General features: G+C 37.8%; 1 protein-coding gene across 3 annotated transcripts in view; it reads left to right on the plus strand.

Moving 5' to 3' along the window:
• Positions 1-20,025, plus strand: part of COL4A3 (collagen type IV alpha 3 chain) — a 56,160-nt gene extending 36,135 nt beyond the window's left edge. For 2 of the 3 annotated variants that reach the window (XM_032119538.1, XM_032119539.1), the window contains 22 exons: positions 39-152; positions 902-1,069; positions 2,161-2,250; positions 2,836-2,970; positions 3,415-3,513; positions 4,195-4,284; positions 4,649-4,788; positions 5,782-5,908; positions 6,185-6,265; positions 6,884-6,982; positions 7,908-7,958; positions 8,940-9,125; positions 9,750-9,880; positions 10,320-10,392; positions 11,706-11,777; positions 11,899-12,018; positions 12,754-12,852; positions 13,437-13,649; positions 14,306-14,483; positions 15,538-15,652; positions 16,952-17,124; positions 17,336-20,025. In XM_032119538.1, coding sequence (XP_031975429.1) covers positions 39-152; positions 902-1,069; positions 2,161-2,250; positions 2,836-2,970; positions 3,415-3,513; positions 4,195-4,284; positions 4,649-4,788; positions 5,782-5,908; positions 6,185-6,265; positions 6,884-6,982; positions 7,908-7,958; positions 8,940-9,125; positions 9,750-9,880; positions 10,320-10,392; positions 11,706-11,777; positions 11,899-12,018; positions 12,754-12,852; positions 13,437-13,649; positions 14,306-14,483; positions 15,538-15,652; positions 16,952-17,124; positions 17,336-17,420 — 2,639 coding nt within the window. In that variant the 3' untranslated portion in view covers positions 17,421-20,025. Of the gene's footprint in view, positions 1-38; positions 153-901; positions 1,070-2,160; positions 2,251-2,835; positions 2,971-3,414; positions 3,514-4,194; positions 4,285-4,648; positions 4,789-5,781; positions 5,909-6,184; positions 6,266-6,883; positions 6,983-7,907; positions 7,959-8,939; positions 9,126-9,749; positions 9,881-10,319; positions 10,393-11,705; positions 11,778-11,898; positions 12,019-12,753; positions 12,853-13,436; positions 13,661-14,305; positions 14,484-15,537; positions 15,653-16,951; positions 17,125-17,335 lie in introns of those variants that run through there. The other variant, XR_004242089.1, reaches the window with a different exon arrangement.
• The last annotated feature ends 625 nt before the right edge of the window (positions 20,026-20,650 follow it).

The following is a 20,650-nucleotide window of genomic DNA, read 5'->3' on the forward strand; positions in this document are numbered from 1 at the left end:
ACTTAATTTGGTTGTGAATCCAGTCTCATTTCTTTTAGGAAATCGTGGCTCACCTGGACTTCCTGGAGACCCAGGTTTTCCAGGGAAACCTGCTGAATGTCTTATTGGCCTGCCAGGTTTGCCAGGTGGCCAGGGAGCTACAGGCCCACCAGGTAGGACTTTCTGGCCCAAAAAGTGCCATTTGGCTGGGTGAGTTTGTTTCTGCCTTCCAATGGCCTGAGGGAGCTGAAGTTGTTTCTGGATATTGCTAATAGAATAGTATGCAAGAAAATATGAGTTCATTTCAAAAATGCTCTTTTGGGAGGAAGCACATGCACTGATAAGATGGATTAAGATTCAAATTCCATTGGACAGTATAAAGAGTAATCACAAACTGACCCAAATTCCACAGGAAAAAGGATATTTCAGTCATATCTCACCTGTAGGACTGAACTTAGATTCTGTGCTGCAATGGGATTGATAAAGAGATAAAAGAAAGGAAGAGCTCAGCTAGGTAGGAAAACAATTTAGGGTCCCAAAAGTACCTGCCTGTACTGCATATTATTTTCTTTTTTAAAAAAAAACCTACTCAGGTATGCAGCACATTCCTTCTATATATGACCTCAAAAGGATTTTTTTTGAATTTTTTTTTAAAGAATAAATACAGAATTGGTGGCGTTTTCATGTTTGGGTGTTTCTTCTTCTTCTGAGAAAGAAAATGCTACTCTCACTTTTTCTTTCCCTCTTTTCAAAAAACCCAACCCACAGCCCTCGTAAGATTTTCTGAATGTGTCTGTTGCCTTAGAGATCTCATGTTTAGCTTCAAACAGGCAGAGTTCAAGAAGAGTTTCGTGCTTATGATGTAAAGATAGGGATGAGGTTTGTTTTTCGGACAGACTGCACTGTTTTGCACTTTTCTTAGGAGGAAGAGGTTTACAAGGTTCAAAAGGAAACCTAGGTCCTCCTGGTTTGAGTATCCCGGGAATCTATGGAAAGCCTGGGGAACCTGGATTAATAGGTCTTCAGGGAAATACGGGATTACCTGGTCCCAAGGGACAGTCTGGAAGGCCAGGAATCTCTGGTTTGCCAGGTAAGGATTCCCCAAGTATTTGTTTTGATGTAACAATTAAGTGAGTCTTTGCAGAAAGGTGTTTTGCAAAAAGGGCACAAAAATGTCATACTTTTCCAGACTGAAAATGCTGAAATGTTTTTCCATCAAGAGCTTTCATTTATCTTTGAGATTTTTATGGAAAACTAATAAATTATTCTTCCTTAAATGATGAGCGTATCTTGAAGCTCTGTTGACTCAGTGTGGAATTTTCTGTATCGCTGAGAGCAGTGTTTTACGTAGTTTTTTGTACGGTAATGTCCTTGCAGTAGGACATGAAATAGTTAATATTCAAAGCAACTCCCCCAGCACAATGGAAGTGGAAAGTGTTTAGTTCTTACTCAGCATCCCTTTTCAAGCAAATAGTTTGTAATGCCATCTTCTTTTTCTTAAAAGTTCTGATCTTGAGCTGACAGAGTTGAGTCCGATCAAGCTCTGTCACTAACAAGAGCTAACTTCAAGTAAGTTAAGTGATCCCTGTAGAGTTGATTTGTTTGGTTTTTTTCTTTCAGAAATAGGTTGAAATTTTTTTTGAAGAGTAAAATAAATCAGTCATGTAATGGTTCTTATTTCTAACAAAGGTTTTTCCTTAATATGCAATCATTACACTGAAAGAAGGAGATGGTAAATACCTTTTTATATTAAGAATCTGTAAAGCTTTTGATAAACATGTAGCACTTGACTTGGTCATGCAAACACAGACTTCTGATGGCATTTGAGGGAGTTGTTACTTCCCAGCTGGTCTTTGACTCATGATCCAGAAAGGAGTGTCATTCCCATACATCTCACGACTGATCTCTCAGCCCTGTGTGGACATCTCAGATACATTATCCTTACTGTCAGTTATTTCATTCATTGATAGGAGCTGTTGCAGCTACTAATTTCGGTAATTTGGGGGTTTTAAGTCATCATCCTGTGGTTAAAGATGGGAAAAGTGGCTTGGACTGTTACAGAAATGGAGAAGAAATAAAATAAGCAATTAAACACTGAAATGACAGGCATATGTGTAGTTTTCTGAAGTAATGTTCTGTTTAACTGATCAAATACTAACAAATATTGCTTCAATTCCACAGGTGCAAGGGGAGATCCAGGTGTAATGGGACTGTTAGGAATTCCTGGATCCCCTGGCATGGTTGGAATACCAGGCAACCCGGGAGTGAGAGGCAAGTGATCTCTGTATCTGCCTTCATTATTACTTAGAATACAGGAATTTCAATGCTCAAGTTAGTCTTGTGATCCATTTTTGTGTGTATTACCACTCCTGAGAACAGATGTTGTACTGGAATTTCTCTGAGTCTTGGTAAATCTCTCTTCTGTATATGTGCAGTCTGCAGACTGAATGACATAATGAGATTTTTTTAGCCGTTTTGACTCACCACCTTTTCTTTTCTGTTTTTTTTTTTTTAAGTGGCTGGTGATTTGGTAAATAAAGAACAGACAACCTTTTTGCTGTTTTTTGCTGGTTTTTTTCCCATCCTGTGTGGATACCGTTATTATATTTATTCAACGGACTCAAGATGATATGTTTATTCACGATAAGAAATTATTTCCATCTCTTGCCATAATCTGTACTCATAGGTATTTTATTGATGATTGGAGCAGTTAAGAAGCTAGTTTAGGTTGTTAATTTGGAATATATATTTACGTATGTAAATTACAATTGCTCTTGAAGACTGGTATTATTTGGTTTCCTTTATTATATCATCTAGTCAGGTCTCTTCAGAAAATTTCACTCTGTTTTCTTTCAGGTTCTCCCGGTTTCCCAGGAATAAAAGGAAGGAAAGGGTTTCTTGGAGAAAAAGGCGAACCAGGTGATAAAGGTTTTCCTGGACCATCTGAGACTTTGGTTGGTATTGGGGACAAAGGAGAACGAGGTTTAAAAGGTACTCATTTGTTGTTCTGTCACTAAAAACTATTCAGGGTTGTCATCTGTTTTGCAGTTACAGTGGACTATAAAATATGTAATAAACTGACTCTTCTACTGAGAGTACTCACATGGTTTTGAAATAATTATTGCTAAACACTAGAACTGCCTTCTTATTTATGGGATAGTTGGATATTACGTTGAATATTCAGTTTAATTTTAACAAGTCCTTATTCCTTCGAAAAGCTCTTATTTTAATGCTAAACCAGTAATAATGTCAATAGTACCAGGAGGCTTATACACTTATAAGCTTGTGTTTTGCTTATGTGTGTTCACAGAGTGAAAATCCTATGCTCTGCTTCTGTTTCATTATCTTAAAGAGTTACAACATTTTAAACTTTGTACAAAACTTGTATTCTAAGATGTTGGTTTTTAATATTTTTTAAATGAAACTTTGTTTTAGGAGTTCAAGGCCGAATGGGTCTAAGGGGAGAAAAAGGAGATGTTGGTGTGCAAGGTCCCCCGGGTGTTGATGGGTCTGAAGGAATGCCTGGTCTACCAGGTATGGAATGTGTATATTGAAAAATTACTGTGCCATGTGGACAGGGAGATACTATTGCCCCAATGCACACCCGCTTGGCTCCAGAAGCAGTACTACATTTTCTCTATTAACTCTCAAGCTTTCCTGAGAATGCTGAAACTGAGCAGTTTCAAAAGCTGCTATTTGAAAATCATAGCAGCTATCACCAAATGATTTTGTTTTCTTTCAAATATAAACCATTGTTTGGGATGACAAATAGAAAATTATATTTAATCCTGAATAAGAATAAAGTCTAAAAGCTGATGAAACCAATTAATAGAAATTAATATTCATAAAAAGTAAAGAGAAGTTTGAATTCTCAACATTATTTTAAAATTAATTATAAAATATGAATATTACAATTGTGCACAGAAATATTTTAGGATTTTTTATTATCATTTCAGTGGCTGCCTCTAAGTGCTGTGGTCACAAACCTTAATTTTAATGTTGATACATAAGGTGTTTGTTATTTCTTGACTTTCTGAAAACATCAATGATAATTTTATCTGTGTCTGGGGCAAAAGGCCCCATGTTGATTATCTATAAAATAGTAATATACCAAAAGAAGGTGTGTGGTGGAGGATTTTGTATTCATGACAGCTCTAACATCCAGCTAGTGTCTAAAGCAAACGTGAAGATGACATTTATTTCTTCATCTTGCAGGAGCCAAAGGATTTATGGGTCTTCCAGGGATTCCTGGAGGACAAGGATTCTCAGGTGCACCCGGAGAAAAAGGGGACATGGGAATTCCAGGTCATTTTCTCTCAAGCCATATTACAAATTCATAGAGCTCTCTAGAAGCATTTGCACAGGTCTGAGCCGTTACTGTGAGCACACCACGCAATACTTAGACTGGGATTTATTCTTTAGTATGCATAGACTTACCTTTACCCCAGCATTTGCCTGACTCACAGAATGCAATTCTCCCTCTCTATCTAAATTCTTTAATTTATATATTGTTACATGTAAGAACCTCTTTTTAGAAATAAAATCACTGATTAAATTACTGTAATGAAGAATTAGTATCTGTATATGTAAGCAACAGCTCACAAAACATGAGGTGTGATACGCAATTATGATCCTTTAAAAAATGTTATCAGTATTGGTATTTTTCCAGGTCCAAAAGGCCAGAAAGGATCTCCAGGCTTTCCAGGACCATCAGGTGACCCTGGTCCTCCAGGCTATGGTGGCTTTCCGGGTGACAAAGGAGATCCTGGGTACCCATCAGCTGGGCCTCCAGGAGAACCTGGTCCAAAGGTATAAAGGCAGTGGAAAAATTTTCCTATTAGGCAGAGCCTTTGAATATAGAAACAGAACAACAACATGTAAGCAAGAGCTGCAGAGTTTGTAGAAATAGATGATTTGTTAGTGGTAAGAAATAGGAAAATTCTATTGTGTCATTACTCAGGAGGAAATTTTTATTTCATTATATTTTGCTTCTTTTGTGCAAGAATTTCTTATCTATAAAGATGGAACATCTTGAAGTAACTTGCTTTCTGTAAAAGTTCATTAAGATCAAGGATGTTAAAAAGTGGAGCAAAACATCATCTTAGCAAGTGCAAAAGTTTTGTAATCTAAGCTTTTACTGTTTGGTGTTGATAGTCTGGTAATATCCTTGCAGAAGATTAATTATTTTTTTCTTAGCAATATATATTACATTCAGTATATGTTATGTTTGGTCATATGTATATATTGCAAAGAACAAACCAGTATTTTTAAGTTAGATCAATTGGATAGCTTAACTCCACATATTCTAGTTGTTGAATAACTGGAAGTCTTTTTTCCTATGAGATTATCTGAAATGCGTGGCTGAGGCTGTAAATTCCTCTCTAATTCCTGTAATCTGTCTAAATTATTTGTTTATTTTCTGTATTAGCTGGGTAGCCCCAATGAGATTACTGTCAAAAAAGTCAATAGGAATTCAAGTTAAACAATACACATTTCAGTATTTTGTATAGCTGCATATTACCTATGCATTTTGATGTTTGGATCAAAAAAATAAAATTGAAGGGAAAGCTGTGCCAGGGAAAATATCTATAAACAAGCTGGTTTGTAAAGGTTAAAAGTAGATCTTAGCTATGTCTGACTGATCAGTGGTATTATGAGAAGACCTCATATAAGTCTGCTTTGGTTTTTGTCTGAAAATCCTAATGAAACATGATTACATTACTTAACCTTTAAAATTGCATGTGATTTTTTTATTCTTCAATGTGATTCTTTACCTGTTTGTGTGCAACTGCTATTTCTCAGGGAGATCCGGGTCCCCCAGGAGTTTTTGGCAGCAAAGGAGAAAAAGGCTCCCAGGGTCATCCAGGACTTATAGGAGAACCAGGACCACATGGGATCAGAGGGGAAACTGGAGGTGCAGGAATCCCAGGTATGGGGTACTTTTGGGGAGATGGTGAGCTGGTGACATGTTTCTAAAAGAAGATAATTTCTCCAACTGTGCAGGGTGCCTGGGTGGGGCACATCGATTTATATTGACTGCTGTAAGCCTCAACAGCTCCTTTGTGGTCAGGGCAGCCAGGCCAGCTTGCATCACCTTGAGAACTTTTGCAGGTGGCCAAAGCAGAAACAATAGCAAAGCTCTTAAACTGAGTCTGGACCTAGGGATGATGCCTTTTACCCTCTGCCACACTCTTTCTTCTTACAGGAGAGTGTGGACCTCCTGGAGATACTGGTGTTAAAGGATGTCAGGGCCACCCAGGACAGCAGGGAGTCCCAGGCCCTCCTGGTATGGTATATAGCATCTCTCCTATATCACTGGCCTGGGTTTGGGATTTCATTTCATTGAGGCTTTATCTACCTCCTTTTAACAGCCACTTTTTAATGTTATCGGTTCAGCTGAGGCAAAAAGTTCTAATTTTGTTTCACTACTGGAAAGCTTTTTGCGCTTTTTTTTTTTATAAGTACATATCCAAGGGTCTCAAGATGTGATATCCACGCAATTATAAGAAAGGCTTAGGTTCTTTAGATTCTACCTCCTAAAAGAGAATGATACACTAAGACATACGTAGATGAAGAGAAGAAAATTAACTGGAATAGAAAGAGGAGACAGAGTTGTAGTTGTCTTTTGCTAAAACAAAAGAACTAAAAATATATCTCAGGGGCAGTGTGTAAATATGCAGCAACAGAGAGGCATGCATTGCAGGCTTTATTATGTCTGTAAAAATAGTGGGTGTGTTAAATCCACTAAAGTCCAGTGAGTTCAATACAAGCTATATGCTGCTCTATACCAACAAAGCTACACCTATCTTTGAAGTAGCTGAGTTAATTAAATTTTAATAAAGGAGAGCCAAATCTTCTCACTGCAAAATTATGGAAGTAAAAATTATATTGTGGTAATTCACAGGTGCTGTTGGAGTCCCTGGAAAACATGGACTTGTTGGTGAAAGGGGTACTCAAGGTCAGGATGGTATGCCTGGTCCCCCAGGAGTAAAGGGAGAACCAGGTAACACAAGTGAAATATTTTCATTCTACTTAACAATTGTTTTTTTCTGTAATATACTGACAAGGACTATTTAGAAAGGATTACTAAGGAGCTTCTGTAGAGCCAAAGCTCAGTTTATAAGTAGAAGATTATACATGATTTTCTTTGTAATATTTGTACATGCTGTCAACAACCCAAGTGCATTATAAATGCTCTATTCTACGTGTGATTTGTCGTAATGTCTGCAAGAGTTGAAGTATTGCTGTTAACAGTTCTTATGGTTTTAATCTCAGAGATAAAAAGAACCAAAATCCGTTCCAAGGAGTCTTCTGTTTTATGTGAATATAAAATAAAAGGAATCACAGTGTTTCCCTGCATGAATAGTGAAAGTTTCCAAGACCTAGACCTTGGGTTGTGAAACCTTTCATTTAAATGTCACTCCTGTTGTTACCAGTATTCAGACAGATTTAGTCCAACACTGAATTCTGACAGAATTTTACACTGAAAATATTTCTTTGCATATTGGTATCAAGAAGATACTGAGAAAGCATCCATGGTATTTAGAAAGTTTTTCGTATTAACTTTGAAGTAGTCACTGAACGTATTTTCTTTTGGAAGTATTTACATTTATTTTTCTGTTTTTCCTAATAATGAAGTTAAATGCAGATATTTTCTTCTGTTTTTTTTCTCTGAAAAAAGCTTATTTTAGTAGAAGGTACCTCAAATATGATTGACCAATAAGAGTTCCTCCTATAAATCAAAACTTTAAAATTTAATTTGTGGTTTTGTATAGAAGAAATGGAAATAATAAATTTTATTTTACATATAACTAAACTTTGCATTTTGATTCAGTGAATTCTGAAGAAATGTATGAAATATTACAAAACTGTGATGTTTCCTAGAAATTATTTAGGACTTTGAGTTAAAGTGACCTAATGTTTTATAGGACCACCAGGGAGAGGGATCCCTGGCCTTCGAGGCATTCCTGGACGTACAGGTGAGCTGTCTTTTCAAAAAGCTAAATTTTTAAATCCCAGAATCATCATCAAGTGCCCTCCTGCTTTCAGATACTTGAAATGGCACTAAGAGTGTCAGAGGAAATCAGGAGTGATTCCGTGCTTTTGATCAATGGTTTGGTCCTAAATATTAAATGTCAACAGTTGTTGCTTGTAGAGTTTAGACTATTGTAAAAGGGAAATAAAGAAGCAGACTTCTGTGGTCTTGTGAAGGTGACATACACATTTTAGAGCTTTTGAAATTTTATGGTAATACATAATTTGACTAACAGAGTATGTTAGTCTTATGCTCTTAGAGCTTAGAGCTCTTATGAAAACAAGATCTTGCTGAATACTAAGCATACTTTTAAAAAGCTGCAGTGGTTGCATTTTAATTTTGTTCATCTTCCCTTTTATATTGATAAACAGAAGGGACTCTTTCAACTTTTGAGGTTTTACATTGTATTTCTGGTGCTGGTAGAAATCCATTGACTTGCTTTACTTTTAAAAAGTAAAATAAAGCACTCTAAGATCAACTTCACAACAATATCCTTTTGGAATAGTCTCTCATTTTGTTTCATTCATATTGATGCTTCCAGCTGGGATTTAGTTTAAAAGGATTTGTTAGTTCTGATGAAGAAAGAAGCACTTCTTTTACTTATGCATCAATAAATATTCCCTTCTATAGTCTGTTTATCCTTCTCACAAGTTTATTTCTTGGGATGAACAATCTTTGAAGTGGAGTGGAGGTTTTTTATTTGTGTGGGTTTTTTTAATTTAAAAAAGTGCTGTGTACCTTGCAGTGAGTCCTGTCTTCTCACAACTATTTTGCTTTAGGGTAGCAAGGTGGCTTTGAGGACTTCTCTGTACTAAAAACAAGGGCTGAATTCCACCTTTGTGGTATAGGAAACGCATATTCTGAGTCATTACATCACCTTACTGTCTTGACAGCCTTCCCTACATGTAATATTCACACTTTGCAGGAATCAAAGGGGACATGGGACTGCCTGGTTTTCCTGGGCCTCCAGGTGTGAAAGGTCATCAGGGAGATCAAGGACCTGTTGGACCTCCTGGCTTAGTGGGGTTACCTGGATTTCAAGGTGCCACAGGCATGGCAATCACTGGCCAGAAAGGGAACAGAGGTATTCCTGGTGCACATGGAAGACCAGGTGTGTTTTTAGAACTCCTTATTTATCTGAAATGATATACTGATATCCAGAATTCAAGGTTGAAAGGGGTATTCCGCCAAGAGAGTTTCATATTTAAACAGGTCCTTTAGCAGTTAATGCAATATTACCATTGCAAACAACATGATCTCTGCAGTGGCATTTAAATAAAAATAAGTCTAAGCTTTCCAGTCCACTGGACTGCATTATTTTGCTTTCTTCCCATGTGGTCTGTGGGGCAGCTGAGATCCATCTTTAACTGAGATAGCTTGAGTGGCACTTCGGGACATGGTTTAGTGGAGGACGTGGCAGTGTTAGGTTTACAGTTGGACTTGATGATATTAAAGGTCTTTTCCAACGTAAATGATGCTGTGATTCCAGGCTTAGCTACAACTGGAGGATATTCAAAAACCTATAGTGTTAAAGACTACTGTAAATTCTGATCTCAGATTAAATTAGCAGGCTAAGAAAAATTCATTGATTTTTTTTTTTAAAAGTGTGTGTATTTCCTTGGGAATCACTGCGGTAGTAAACATGAGTATCATTATGGAGCCACTGAACGTTGCACTGAGCTGTGTGTAATCTATGTGAAAAGCAGTCTTTACTAACTCTGATGTTTCTGTATAGGTGCTCCTGGTTTTCCGGGCCTTCCTGGTCTTTCCACTCTCAGCGTGAAAGGAAGCAAAGGTGTCAGAGGGGCAGATGGCATACCAGGGCCAAGGGGCCCAGCTGGTGACGTTGGCCCTCCTGGTCCCAAAGTCAGTGAAAGGAATATTGCTTCTTACTGCTTTGATAATCAGCTCTTACCATGAAAATAATACACATTAAAAAACCCTCCAAAATCTCAAAACAAACAACAAACCCAGACAAGCATCCCCTCCCCACCATTTTCACAAAAACACCTTGTAATAGAGGAAATACCAAAATGGATATGAGAAACAGGTTTTATGGACTTAAGTGGATCAATAAGAATTGGTTTTTTTAATTCCTGGTATGTCATTTCCTTGGCTGTTCTGTATTACAGGATAATATGAACAATAATATGACTATTTCTAACATGCTTGAAAGTAGAGCAGATAATTCTAGTTGCAGCATATTCTGTGAACATAAAGCTTTGAATATTCTGAAAAAAATAAAATGTGTTTCATAGTGTGGAGATGCTGCTCCTGTTTATTACTGATGTTTTCTGATTTGCAGGGAATAGAAGGTCGATCAGGCTATCCTGGTGCTAGAGGGCACCCTGGATTTCTTGGATTCCCAGGTGTAAAAGGTATTCATAAATTTATCATGTACACTCCTATGTGCCAAATACAATCTTTTACTTGTTGAGTTATAATAGTATTTGTGTATGAGGGGTTCTAGAGACACAAGGTTTTGCCATGAAGATCAGGTCTAAATGAAAGCATTCACTAAGAGAGTTTTCACTGAGGTACATGCTCTGGGTGTGTCCAAACTGACATTTAAGTGAGGAAGGGCTGACACATCAACAACCTCCACTTCAGACAAATTCAGAACAGTTTTGTCTTTAGTGAGTGACAAGGTGTGTAAGGACTTTGGCACTGAGTCTGCTAATTGGAAATACCCCACCACTGCTAGAAAATGTGGCTTTTCGACAACCTCTTAGCTACAGAACTCAAGAGTGTTTAATCATAATTACAGCACTGGGTCCTCTGTTTACTGTAAGAATAGTCCCAATTATAATCTAATTTACAGTTTATCAGCAGATGAACTGTTAAATATATTGGCTTCATTAATTTCATATTCCTGCGGGTTAGTTGAATCCGTAGCTGGCTACAAATCCTTTTAATTTAGATGATTTTCTAGTGATTTAAATATGGTTTAAATAAAATAGGCCTGTATTACTCCTGTATTCTCATTTTTCAATTGCACGATTTACAGTGACACAGAATTTCATTACTTGTTCAACCTACCTGTTTGTGATCCATGCTGACTATTGTGCATTTTAAATTTGTTATTGGCAAAGTCACCACACAGACAGTAATCTTACTTCCTTAAACAACAAACTCTCATTTCACGTACGTCAAATCTCCTGAGGTAATATTAAAAATACTTTTTAATTAAGTTTTTTGTTTCAAGCAGAACTGTGGAGCATAGTCTGAATATAACCTCATATTTTGCACAGTGAAAAGAATCGCTTATCAAATGTCTCATCAAAAACTCTACAACTCTCTTAAAGCCTTTGGCATAACTGACAGTAGGGTTAAAGGGAGCTGAACTACACTTGAAGGCAGCACTTAAAGGCGCAAAATCCAGTGACAAAAACATGTAAGATAGAAAGGACATAGTCTAAAGCTGAGAATTTAAACTAGGTTTATGCACCAACCTTTATATAGACAGGCATGACAGTATCATCTTATAAATTGAGTGCATTCAACCTATAAATTGTATAGTTGCAGCAGAGGTGCAGAAACCCCCTTTCACATTTGAAATGAGTCTATAGGCTATGTTACCCGTTGGGAACTTTGCATGGATTGTGCAGGACTCTTCAATAAGCCTCTGAAACTTTGACAGTTGTTTTGACATTTTAAACCAGACAGATATGTCTTCAATCTTCTCTTTTAGGAGAAAAGGGTAATCAAGGACCCCCAGGACCACAAGGTGCAGAAGGGCCAAGGGGACCAAAGGGCCAGCATGGTAAGCAACCTTTCTCCTTCCAATACCGGCTGACTTAGGCTGATTTGTTTGTTTTGTTTTGTAGCTTGTTTTCTTTCTTTTAATGCAAAGCAATAGATCTTCATTATAATTTTGCTGCTAGGCCCACCTGGAGTCTCTGGGAAAATATACTCCATCCCAGGAAGCAAGGGTCCTCCAGGACTGCCAGGAACCCCAGGAACACCAGGTGATCAAGGAATTCAAGGGATTCCTGGACTACGAGGTGATTTTTATTTTTACCTCTATGCATGTCTGTGTGTGCTGCTTAGTAGAACATTTTGGTTTGGTGGGAAAACTTCTGCGTAGAAAATTGGCACATCTTTAAAAAAACCTCACTGTATTTAAAAATAGCTCTTTGTACCTTGTTAACGCCCTAATATTTATAACCTGTCCCATTCCACCTGCCCTCCACCCTTGCAGTGAGTGAGTACATCCCTCCAAATAAGCCTTAGCAACATAGTGGATGAAAACATTCCCCATTTTCATATAACCAGAACCATGCTCAAGGTGTTCGTCATTTGTTGGGGGGAGGGAATTACCACCTGTAATCGAAGTACTGTAGATGTGCTCCAGTAGGATTGTATCTGTCCTAGTCTGAGGGTGGGAAGGAAAGGAGAGGCTGGCTTCTTCTCCATTGGCACCAGTAGTGAAGCCTGCCACAGCTGTGAGAAATGGGGAAGGAAGGAGCAGGTAGGATGAGGTGAATATGCAGTGGGTATCTGGCCACCCTTTCCAGTACCACAGCTTTGCACCCCAGGAAGGGAGCTCCTCAGCAGGGAAGGCTTGCTAGAAGGCATTTGAAAGTCTGAAAACTTAGTCTGAAAACTAAGTAAGTTCAGGCTTTTGTTCTAACACAGCTAGATTTATGTGGGGATTTTAACTTTATTTTTTAACAGTTAATAAAATCTAGAATAACTACTGCTGTAAGTTTCTGGTTTTTTTGTTGATTGCAATTTAGGACCTAAAGGAGTAAAAGGTCTACCAGGAAGTTTTGGTCATCCAGGTCATCCAGGACTGCCTGGTCCAAAAGGAGACAGGGGATTTCCAGGACAAAGAGGTACAGGAAAGTGGACATCTTTGTTTGACTGGTACTACTCAATTTACAGATAAACTGTACTGCTGATTTCTGTAAATCCTTCCTCTCCCACATACTAAGATTCTGTAACATTTACAGTAGCTTTAGGGACCCCTGTAAGCACATTCTTAGCTTTTGACAGATGCATATTCACATATGAAATAATAATTTACAGAAATATGCCTTGACTGTGCTCTTCTGCTATTATTCACTTCTGTTTAGTCACCTGAAATCTCTAGGTACCAGGGTGCCTTTTCATTACATCAAAATAGAGCTAAATATTTTTATTTAGGCACCACAAAATGTTTTTACTTTAAGTTTTTGTTGGTAAAAATGGCCATGTTTCTTTAAAATACCTCACTATTCCATGAAGCTATGCAGTGTAAAGTTACCTGAGCTAGGTCTGAAGGAGTTCCTGTATCTGCAACAAATAATACCAATTTTTAAGTTGTATCTTCTTACTGGTAATTTTTTTGTTAGTTTTCAAGCAGTTTCACTAATTTAAAAGAAATGAAAATTCAAACAAAATTATAATATTTCCACACATATTTATTTCACCTCCCCAGGACAACCTGGACTGATTGGCTTTCCAGGTTTGCAGGGGTTACCTGGATCACCAGGTACTATCGCTGCTGGCCCAACAAGAAGAGGGTTTATCTTTACCCGGCACAGTCAGACAACAAAGATTCCTTCGTGCCCACATGGGACATCCCAGATCTATGTTGGCTACTCTCTGCTTTTCGTACAAGGAAATGAACGAGCACATGGACAAGATCTTGGTACTGTATTGGTAAAAAATTTCAGATTGTTTTCTTAGAGTCCAGTAGTGCTAAGTTGTCATGAAACCAAATTTAGAGTAAGTGTCTGAGATAAACATGGGTTTCAACCATCCATCTCCAGAGTGGCCTGGAGTCAAATCAGGAGTCATGATTTAAAAGGCACCTTTCTTTCCTGCACTCCTATACTCCCTTGGTGATATTCTTAGAGTTTTTGAGGAGGAATTCAGTTACTTATGGATAGATGTCTAGTATAAACCTTCACAACATTTGCACAGGGCTGACAGTAGTACCACAGGATGTTAAGGAGAATCTTGTGGGTTTTGGAGCCTAGATGGGATGCCTTAGGGTGTGAACAATGTCACCGGAAGCTTTTGTTTAAGCAGCTGAATCCCTGACCCTGTGTCAAGGACTGATACCATTCAAGAAGATTGTATTATTTTAACAGACTTTGTTCTTACCCCTTGTTTATTATATAGATATTTTTGGATAAACCAGAAGCATTTTGCTTTCAGATAATTTTACTGTACAGACACTTCTTACAGTTACCAACTGTTTTAATTCTTACTATAGTAGGTTGGGTGCCATCATGTGTCTCTTCTGGTCACTGCACTAAATATAATCTATCTGTCACAAACCCCTCCTCTTTTGTCTTCTAGGAACAGCTGGTAGCTGCTTGCAGAGATTCAGCACCATGCCATTCTTGTTCTGTAGCACCAATGATGTTTGTAGCTTTGCTTCTCGCAATGACTACTCATACTGGCTGTCCACTGCAGTGGTAATGACACCAGACATGGCACCCATTTCTGGCAGGGCATTAGAGCCCCACATAAGCAGGTAAGAAGATTGGAATTTTAGCTCTTCTGCCCTGGAACCACAGAGGCATCATAAATTGTTTTGAGTGGCAAATCTGAGGCAAAGACCTGCCCATCTCAGCCAGTACAAGCACTGACTTCAACAGCCTGGTTTACTCACCTAAGTATGTCAAATATTCAGTGATACTCTCAAGAAAAGTTGGAATAAAGGTAGGGTCCCCACCACAGGACCTATTGCTGCAGAGCCAACATAAGAAAATGGCAAACAGTCCTGCTGATGGCAGGGATTTTTTTTTTTTTTAAAGACCCTATCACTGTGTATATCAGAGACAGACTAAAATTAAATAAAGACAGCTTTGTTATTTAGAATACAGCACAAATCAAGTTCTGGTTTCAATTCCGGATGATATATTTACTGTAGTTGGTAAAGAACATTGTAATCTGGGCTGAAGGTTCTCAGCTATTAAACACCCTTGTGCAAGTGTGGCCCTCTCTAGTTGCTTAGAACAGCTGAGAAGTATGAAGAGCAACTTAAGAGAAAAATTCTAAAAGCATGAAAGACCTAGAGCAGCAAAATCCAAGATGGGAAGGCAGGCTTTGTACTCTTATCTTCTGTCCTGCCCTACCCAGTTGTTGCAATCCAGTAGCTCAGCTTCAGTTTCCTCTTTTAGGAAATAAAGATTACTTTTTCTAATCTTAGCAAATGAAGGTAGAGAAGTACAGAACTTTGATCTAAACCAGAACAACATAAAGTAGTGAGCACATGAAAAAGGTAAAATTTTGCTTGTTACTTCATTAAAGGCAGAATTCAGAACCTCAGATGTTCTGGAATTATTCCCATCTTAAAACAGTTTTTGTCTGGTGTTGCTAGTAGAGATTGCAAAGGAATTTCAAAATAAGGTATGTGGGTTACCTTCAATTTACTTATCTCCTCATTAAACACAGAAACCTGTGTGAGTAGTAGCATTTATAGCAAGCCCTGCCATGAGGTAGCTACCATCCTAGAAGGTAGAAGCTTGTTCTGCTTTCATGTTTTCCCTCATGTCTGCACTGAGTGTATGTGCTTTCCTTCACAGGTGTGTCGTCTGTGAAGGAGCTGCAATGGTAATAGCAGTTCACAGCCAAACAACTGTAGTTCCTGCATGTCCAGATGGCTGGATGTCTCTCTGGAAGGGTTTTTCTTTTGTTATGGTAAGGATATAACAACTTGAATTATTAATTTTATGTCCTCTCATTTTCATTGGTGTTTTCAGCTGTTCATAGCTCATTTGTTTCTTAAGAAGTGTTAATTTTTTTTTTGCCTCTGCCAAGAAGTAGAAAATAATTCTATTATTTCTTATTCAATTCCAAAAGCATAGGAACAACTATTTTGATCTGTTCACAAAAATAGGCAGCAGAAGGAAAAGCAGAAAAGATGAGAGAAGTACTAAAGGATTTTAGTCTGACAAAAATAACTGCATGCATTCACTTTCACATGTTATGCTAAGATCTAGGAAACAGATCTGGGGAGTGAAGTGGTTAAACTGATCCTGAACACAAAAACGTAGAAATAAGTGACCAACTTCCATGCCAGCAAGTTCTTTTAAAAATCAGATCTTGGGGCGGAACTGCACAGGGAGTTAAAATCAAAATAAATGCAGAACACTGTCTACGAAAGACTGCCTCAGCAATTTTGATGCTATAATTAGATATGAGTGAATAAAATTCATAATGTAACTGCAAATTGAGAACTGCTTATGGGAATAACAGTGTATTTATAGTAGAGGGGATGTAGCATTTAATCTTTGTTACCCATGTTTGTGGGATGTCATAGGGATGCCAGCGACTGAAGGTAAAAGAATTTTAAATCCCTCTTTTTTTGCATAATTTAAAGTCCTTTTAGGTCTAGTGTGAAATTCTTGTTTCTTCTGCAATTTGGCCCCAAGTTATAGTAATAAACTTGGAAAAGAATGAAAGAATTTATTTAGCACTTGGTTGAAACAACTTGCATGTTTCCAGCATCAGCAAAGTTAGATAGTATTTTCTAGCCAATTTTATACTGTTGTGAATTATTTAAGAGCTACTTCTACAAGCATTTACCAACGTCAGAGAAGGAAAATTACTTTTCTGCTTTTTGTGTTTGGAGAAGCAATCAATGCAACAAAAAATATAAAAACACACACCCACCAATTTGGTTTATTTGTAATGTAGTTACTGTTGTCCTTGGCTGGACAGAAGCTAGCTTTCTAGTCTTTGTACTAGTTAGTTTCATGCATTTCATGAACCTGAAAAAGGCCTTTGCAGGGACTTAAGAAATGCCATAACAGCTTGAATTTTCAGAAGGCTTCTGTGCTTCATTATAAATTTTATCAAATGAATCTGCATTCATTTTGTTTAGTGCAAGATATACCACAGAACATACGGTATGTTTTAGAAAGAGGTGGTTTTTTTGTCTGCAGTTTGCTAAAAGCTGACAGACAAGTTCTCATAAAAATGTTTTGGTGGTTACAGTACACAAGTGCTGGCTCAGAAGCTTCTGGCCAAGCATTGGCATCTCCTGGATCTTGTCTGGAAGAATTTCGGGCCGTCCCATTCATAGAGTGCCATGGCAGGGGGACATGCAACTACTACACAAATTCCTACAGCTTCTGGTTGGCATCATTAAATCCAAGAAGAATGTTCAGGTAAACTGCAAAACTTGTGGGGGGATTCCTTTGTAATTCCCCTGAGGTTAGACACCCCTCTTTGTTAGGTTCAGGATTATTCTGTAGCACACAGATGTTTTCAATGAGCCAAGGATTTCAAGGTTGTTGTCAGTAATTCCATATCCAAAGTCTCATTGTCTCTCCCTGGTTTTTAAAGAAAAAAATTGAATGTTTGGGTTTTTTCTTTTAGGAGACCTGTGTCACAGACTTTGAAAGCAGGACAACTAGAAAATATCATCAGTCGTTGTCAGGTCTGCATGAAGAGACCAATCTAAACAGTGGCCACTCTTCACAGAACATGAAACTCTGCTTTCATTACAAAGAATTGTCTAACTCTAAAGAGCTATAATTTATTAAAGTCCAGCTGCATCTGGAAAGACAATTATAAATTGCCAATGCAGCACTGTGGTGAGGTAGGGCAACAGTTTGACTTTTGTCTTTGGCAAATGACAAAGCACTTTGTTGGAGAAAGCTTGTAATGGCATCTGCAGGAGCTTCTGCTGAACCTTGTCATTTCTGAGCTGCATCTTCACCATGAAACTACAGCATCACCAGATCTCTAGTGAAAGATGTTAATGCTGCCTTGTGTCATGTGCTTTTCAAACGGCAGGACAAACTAAACGCTCCTGTATCAGCTTACATATGTTCAGTGTTCCAAGTGGATATCATTTAAGATGACAATCTGATATTTATGACAGATAGGGTTCAATAGCCAATATTTTCAGTGCACTTTTAACTATATGGTGATTCACTGAGAGTTGTTTTGGTTTGGTTTTCTTGTCTAATACAAGTATCTCCCCATGTACCTCACCGTTCCTCTGGCTGGCAAACAGGAATACAATGTTTCTTACATCACTGCGGTGCTAATGGTGCTTGACTGGCCAGAGAGGGAATGACACCAAGCACTGGGCAGGCAGGACTGGTGACAGGCACTAGCTGTGTGCTCCAGAGTGACTGTGGCTAAGGGCTGACTAATTGAAAGTGTCGGAAAGTTTTCGTTAGATTCCATTGCTTTTGACACAGATCATGCTATCTTTGAGTTCTTCAAAGTTGACAGTATTGGGCCTCTATTATGATCACATGCTTTTGTCTCTCCTGAAGGAAAACTATTTACCATATAATTTGGGATTTTGTTAGAATTAACAATTACTGTATGGCTGAAGGGCTCCCATGGCATTATCAGGTTATCGCACCCATCAGGATGTGATTCCTAACAAAATCTATATTTCCATTTTACAATATTTCATATTTAAATATTTATCACAAATTTTATTCTGTATTTAAATATTTAGCATGCATATCTGCAAATGAAACCATTTATTCCATCCAGATAAATGTATGCATCCAGAATTTTTAAAAGACTGATATTTAAATTGTACCATCTAAGCACTGACTTATACAAGAGAATCCAACTGTAAATGAACATAAATACTTGAAAAGCACTTTCATTTGCTCATATAAATCATATAAAATTGTAGCTCTGAGGTTTTTTTTAATATTTATAACATTGCACTTGCAAGGCTATTTAAAATTGTAATATTGACAGTTAAAATGTTAATATTTTTTAATACTTGCACAATCTTATCAGAATTCCAGTATTTAGTGTTACAAAAGAAGCCTAATTCATCTGAATAGTTCTGTAAATGCACCATTTTAAATGTAGGGTCTAGCAATTCAGTGAAATAACCAGGATTTCTCATTTAGATGTTTTTTTAAGCCAGTGAAATTTTATATTGTTTCTGTTAAAATACTTGCATTGTGTTTGTCTGACTGTTTGAATTTTCAGTGTTAACCTAACTAAGAAAAGGTTTTGTCTGTGTTCCATGCCAGTATCTTACGATGAAGCTAACGTGAAGATACCATTTACATGAACTGAATGGCTATTTTAAAATTATTGTTTGCTTGAACAGTCATAGTACTTCTGTTTGCAAGGTATAATTGTGAATTTACAGGATTTTATGAAGAATCTCTTTGCAGATGCACTACTGATAAGAAGGTATTCATGTCAAGTTAATACTTAGTGTTTCATTTGAATCGAGCCTGGGGTTGAGGTTGTTTTCCTTAAAACAATCACATACTAGATTTTTCCATAAACTCTGAAGTTTGCTTTAAATACTCAAAGATGAAGACCACACCTGTTGCTTGGGAGGTTGTTGGGGTGCTAGTGTTTTTTTTTTTTCATTAAAGCTCATTGCAGTCATCCAAAGGCATTGCATACAATATAGAATCGATGACTGTGGAGAGTCTCATGTAAAACTTGCTAGTAAAATGCAAATGTGAGTACCTGAGGCTGAAGTCTGCTGGAAATGTGTCCAGTAGAGGATAATATGTAAGGAGAAGGGAATGGATTGTGGCTTTAAAGTCCAAAGGTAAGTTACAGAGAGTTATGTCTCATGGTATAGCATATAACTGGAAGTTATGCCTTGTCCCCAGTTTTGGATTCCGATGCTCACTTTTTGTGTGGCCTTCAACAAGTTACGAAAGAAAGATGTTGATAAATAGCTTTAGATTTTGAGTGCTCAAACTGAGTCTTTCTTTCAAAAGCATGAAATACAACTGCAAGGACACATGTTCGTCAAGCCTGGCATAATACAAGCTAGACACTGGAAATCAAAGAAAAGCTTGAAAAAAGTTGATGTTAACTTCTCACTGCAGCTGCAGATCATTTTACTTCCCTACTGCTAACAGCTGTTGTGAGGATTAGTTAACTGATGTCTGTGAATGCTTTGGGAGCCTTAACTGGAAAGTGCTGATGAGGTGCAAGCTGTTAATATATTGTACTGAAAGAATGGACGCATGAGAAATTGGGAATAATGAGCAAACAGTGGGGGCTGTATTCTGCTAAATATAGCCAAATAAAAATATTTTGACTAAATAAAAGATCCTTTTCCATATTGGCTTTTTTTTTTTCCTTTCCAGTGCTAATGATCCTGTCCACTACCCGTGCATACCAAAAAAAAAGTTACCTGATTAAAACACAGTGGGTAGAGTTTGTCCTCAGAAAGACACTCGCTCTGACCTGGACTACACTCCAAGTTTAGTACTTGAGTGTAAATTACCCAAGCTGGGTCTCTGCATGCCAGCTTTCTTCCTAGATATATTCCTGCACAGGATGCTGTGATGAGCTGGGGTTTTTTTTCTTACCAGGTGGTTCAGGGCTGTTCTGGATTCAGTATGAGAATTTATATTGCTAACTGATAGTTTATACTGCTAACATGCTGATGTTTAGGTTGTTGCTCAGTAGTGTTTACTCTAAGACGAGGACTTTTCAGTGTCCCATGGTCTGCCAGTGAGAAGATGCACAGAAAGCTGGGAGGAAGTATGGCTGGGACACGTGCCCTGAACTGGCCAAAGGGCAATTCCACACCACAGAACGTCCTGCCCAGTATATGAACTGGGGAAATTACCTGGAAAGAGGAGGCTGATGGTGGATCAGGGACCAGCCTGGCATTGGTCAGCAGGGGGTGAGCAATTGTGCTGTCATCACTTGTCTTACTTGGGTTTT

This window comes from Corvus moneduloides, chromosome 10 (assembly GCF_009650955.1).
Source record: "Corvus moneduloides isolate bCorMon1 chromosome 10, bCorMon1.pri, whole genome shotgun sequence".
Classification (NCBI taxonomy): Eukaryota; Metazoa; Chordata; class Aves; order Passeriformes; family Corvidae; genus Corvus; species Corvus moneduloides.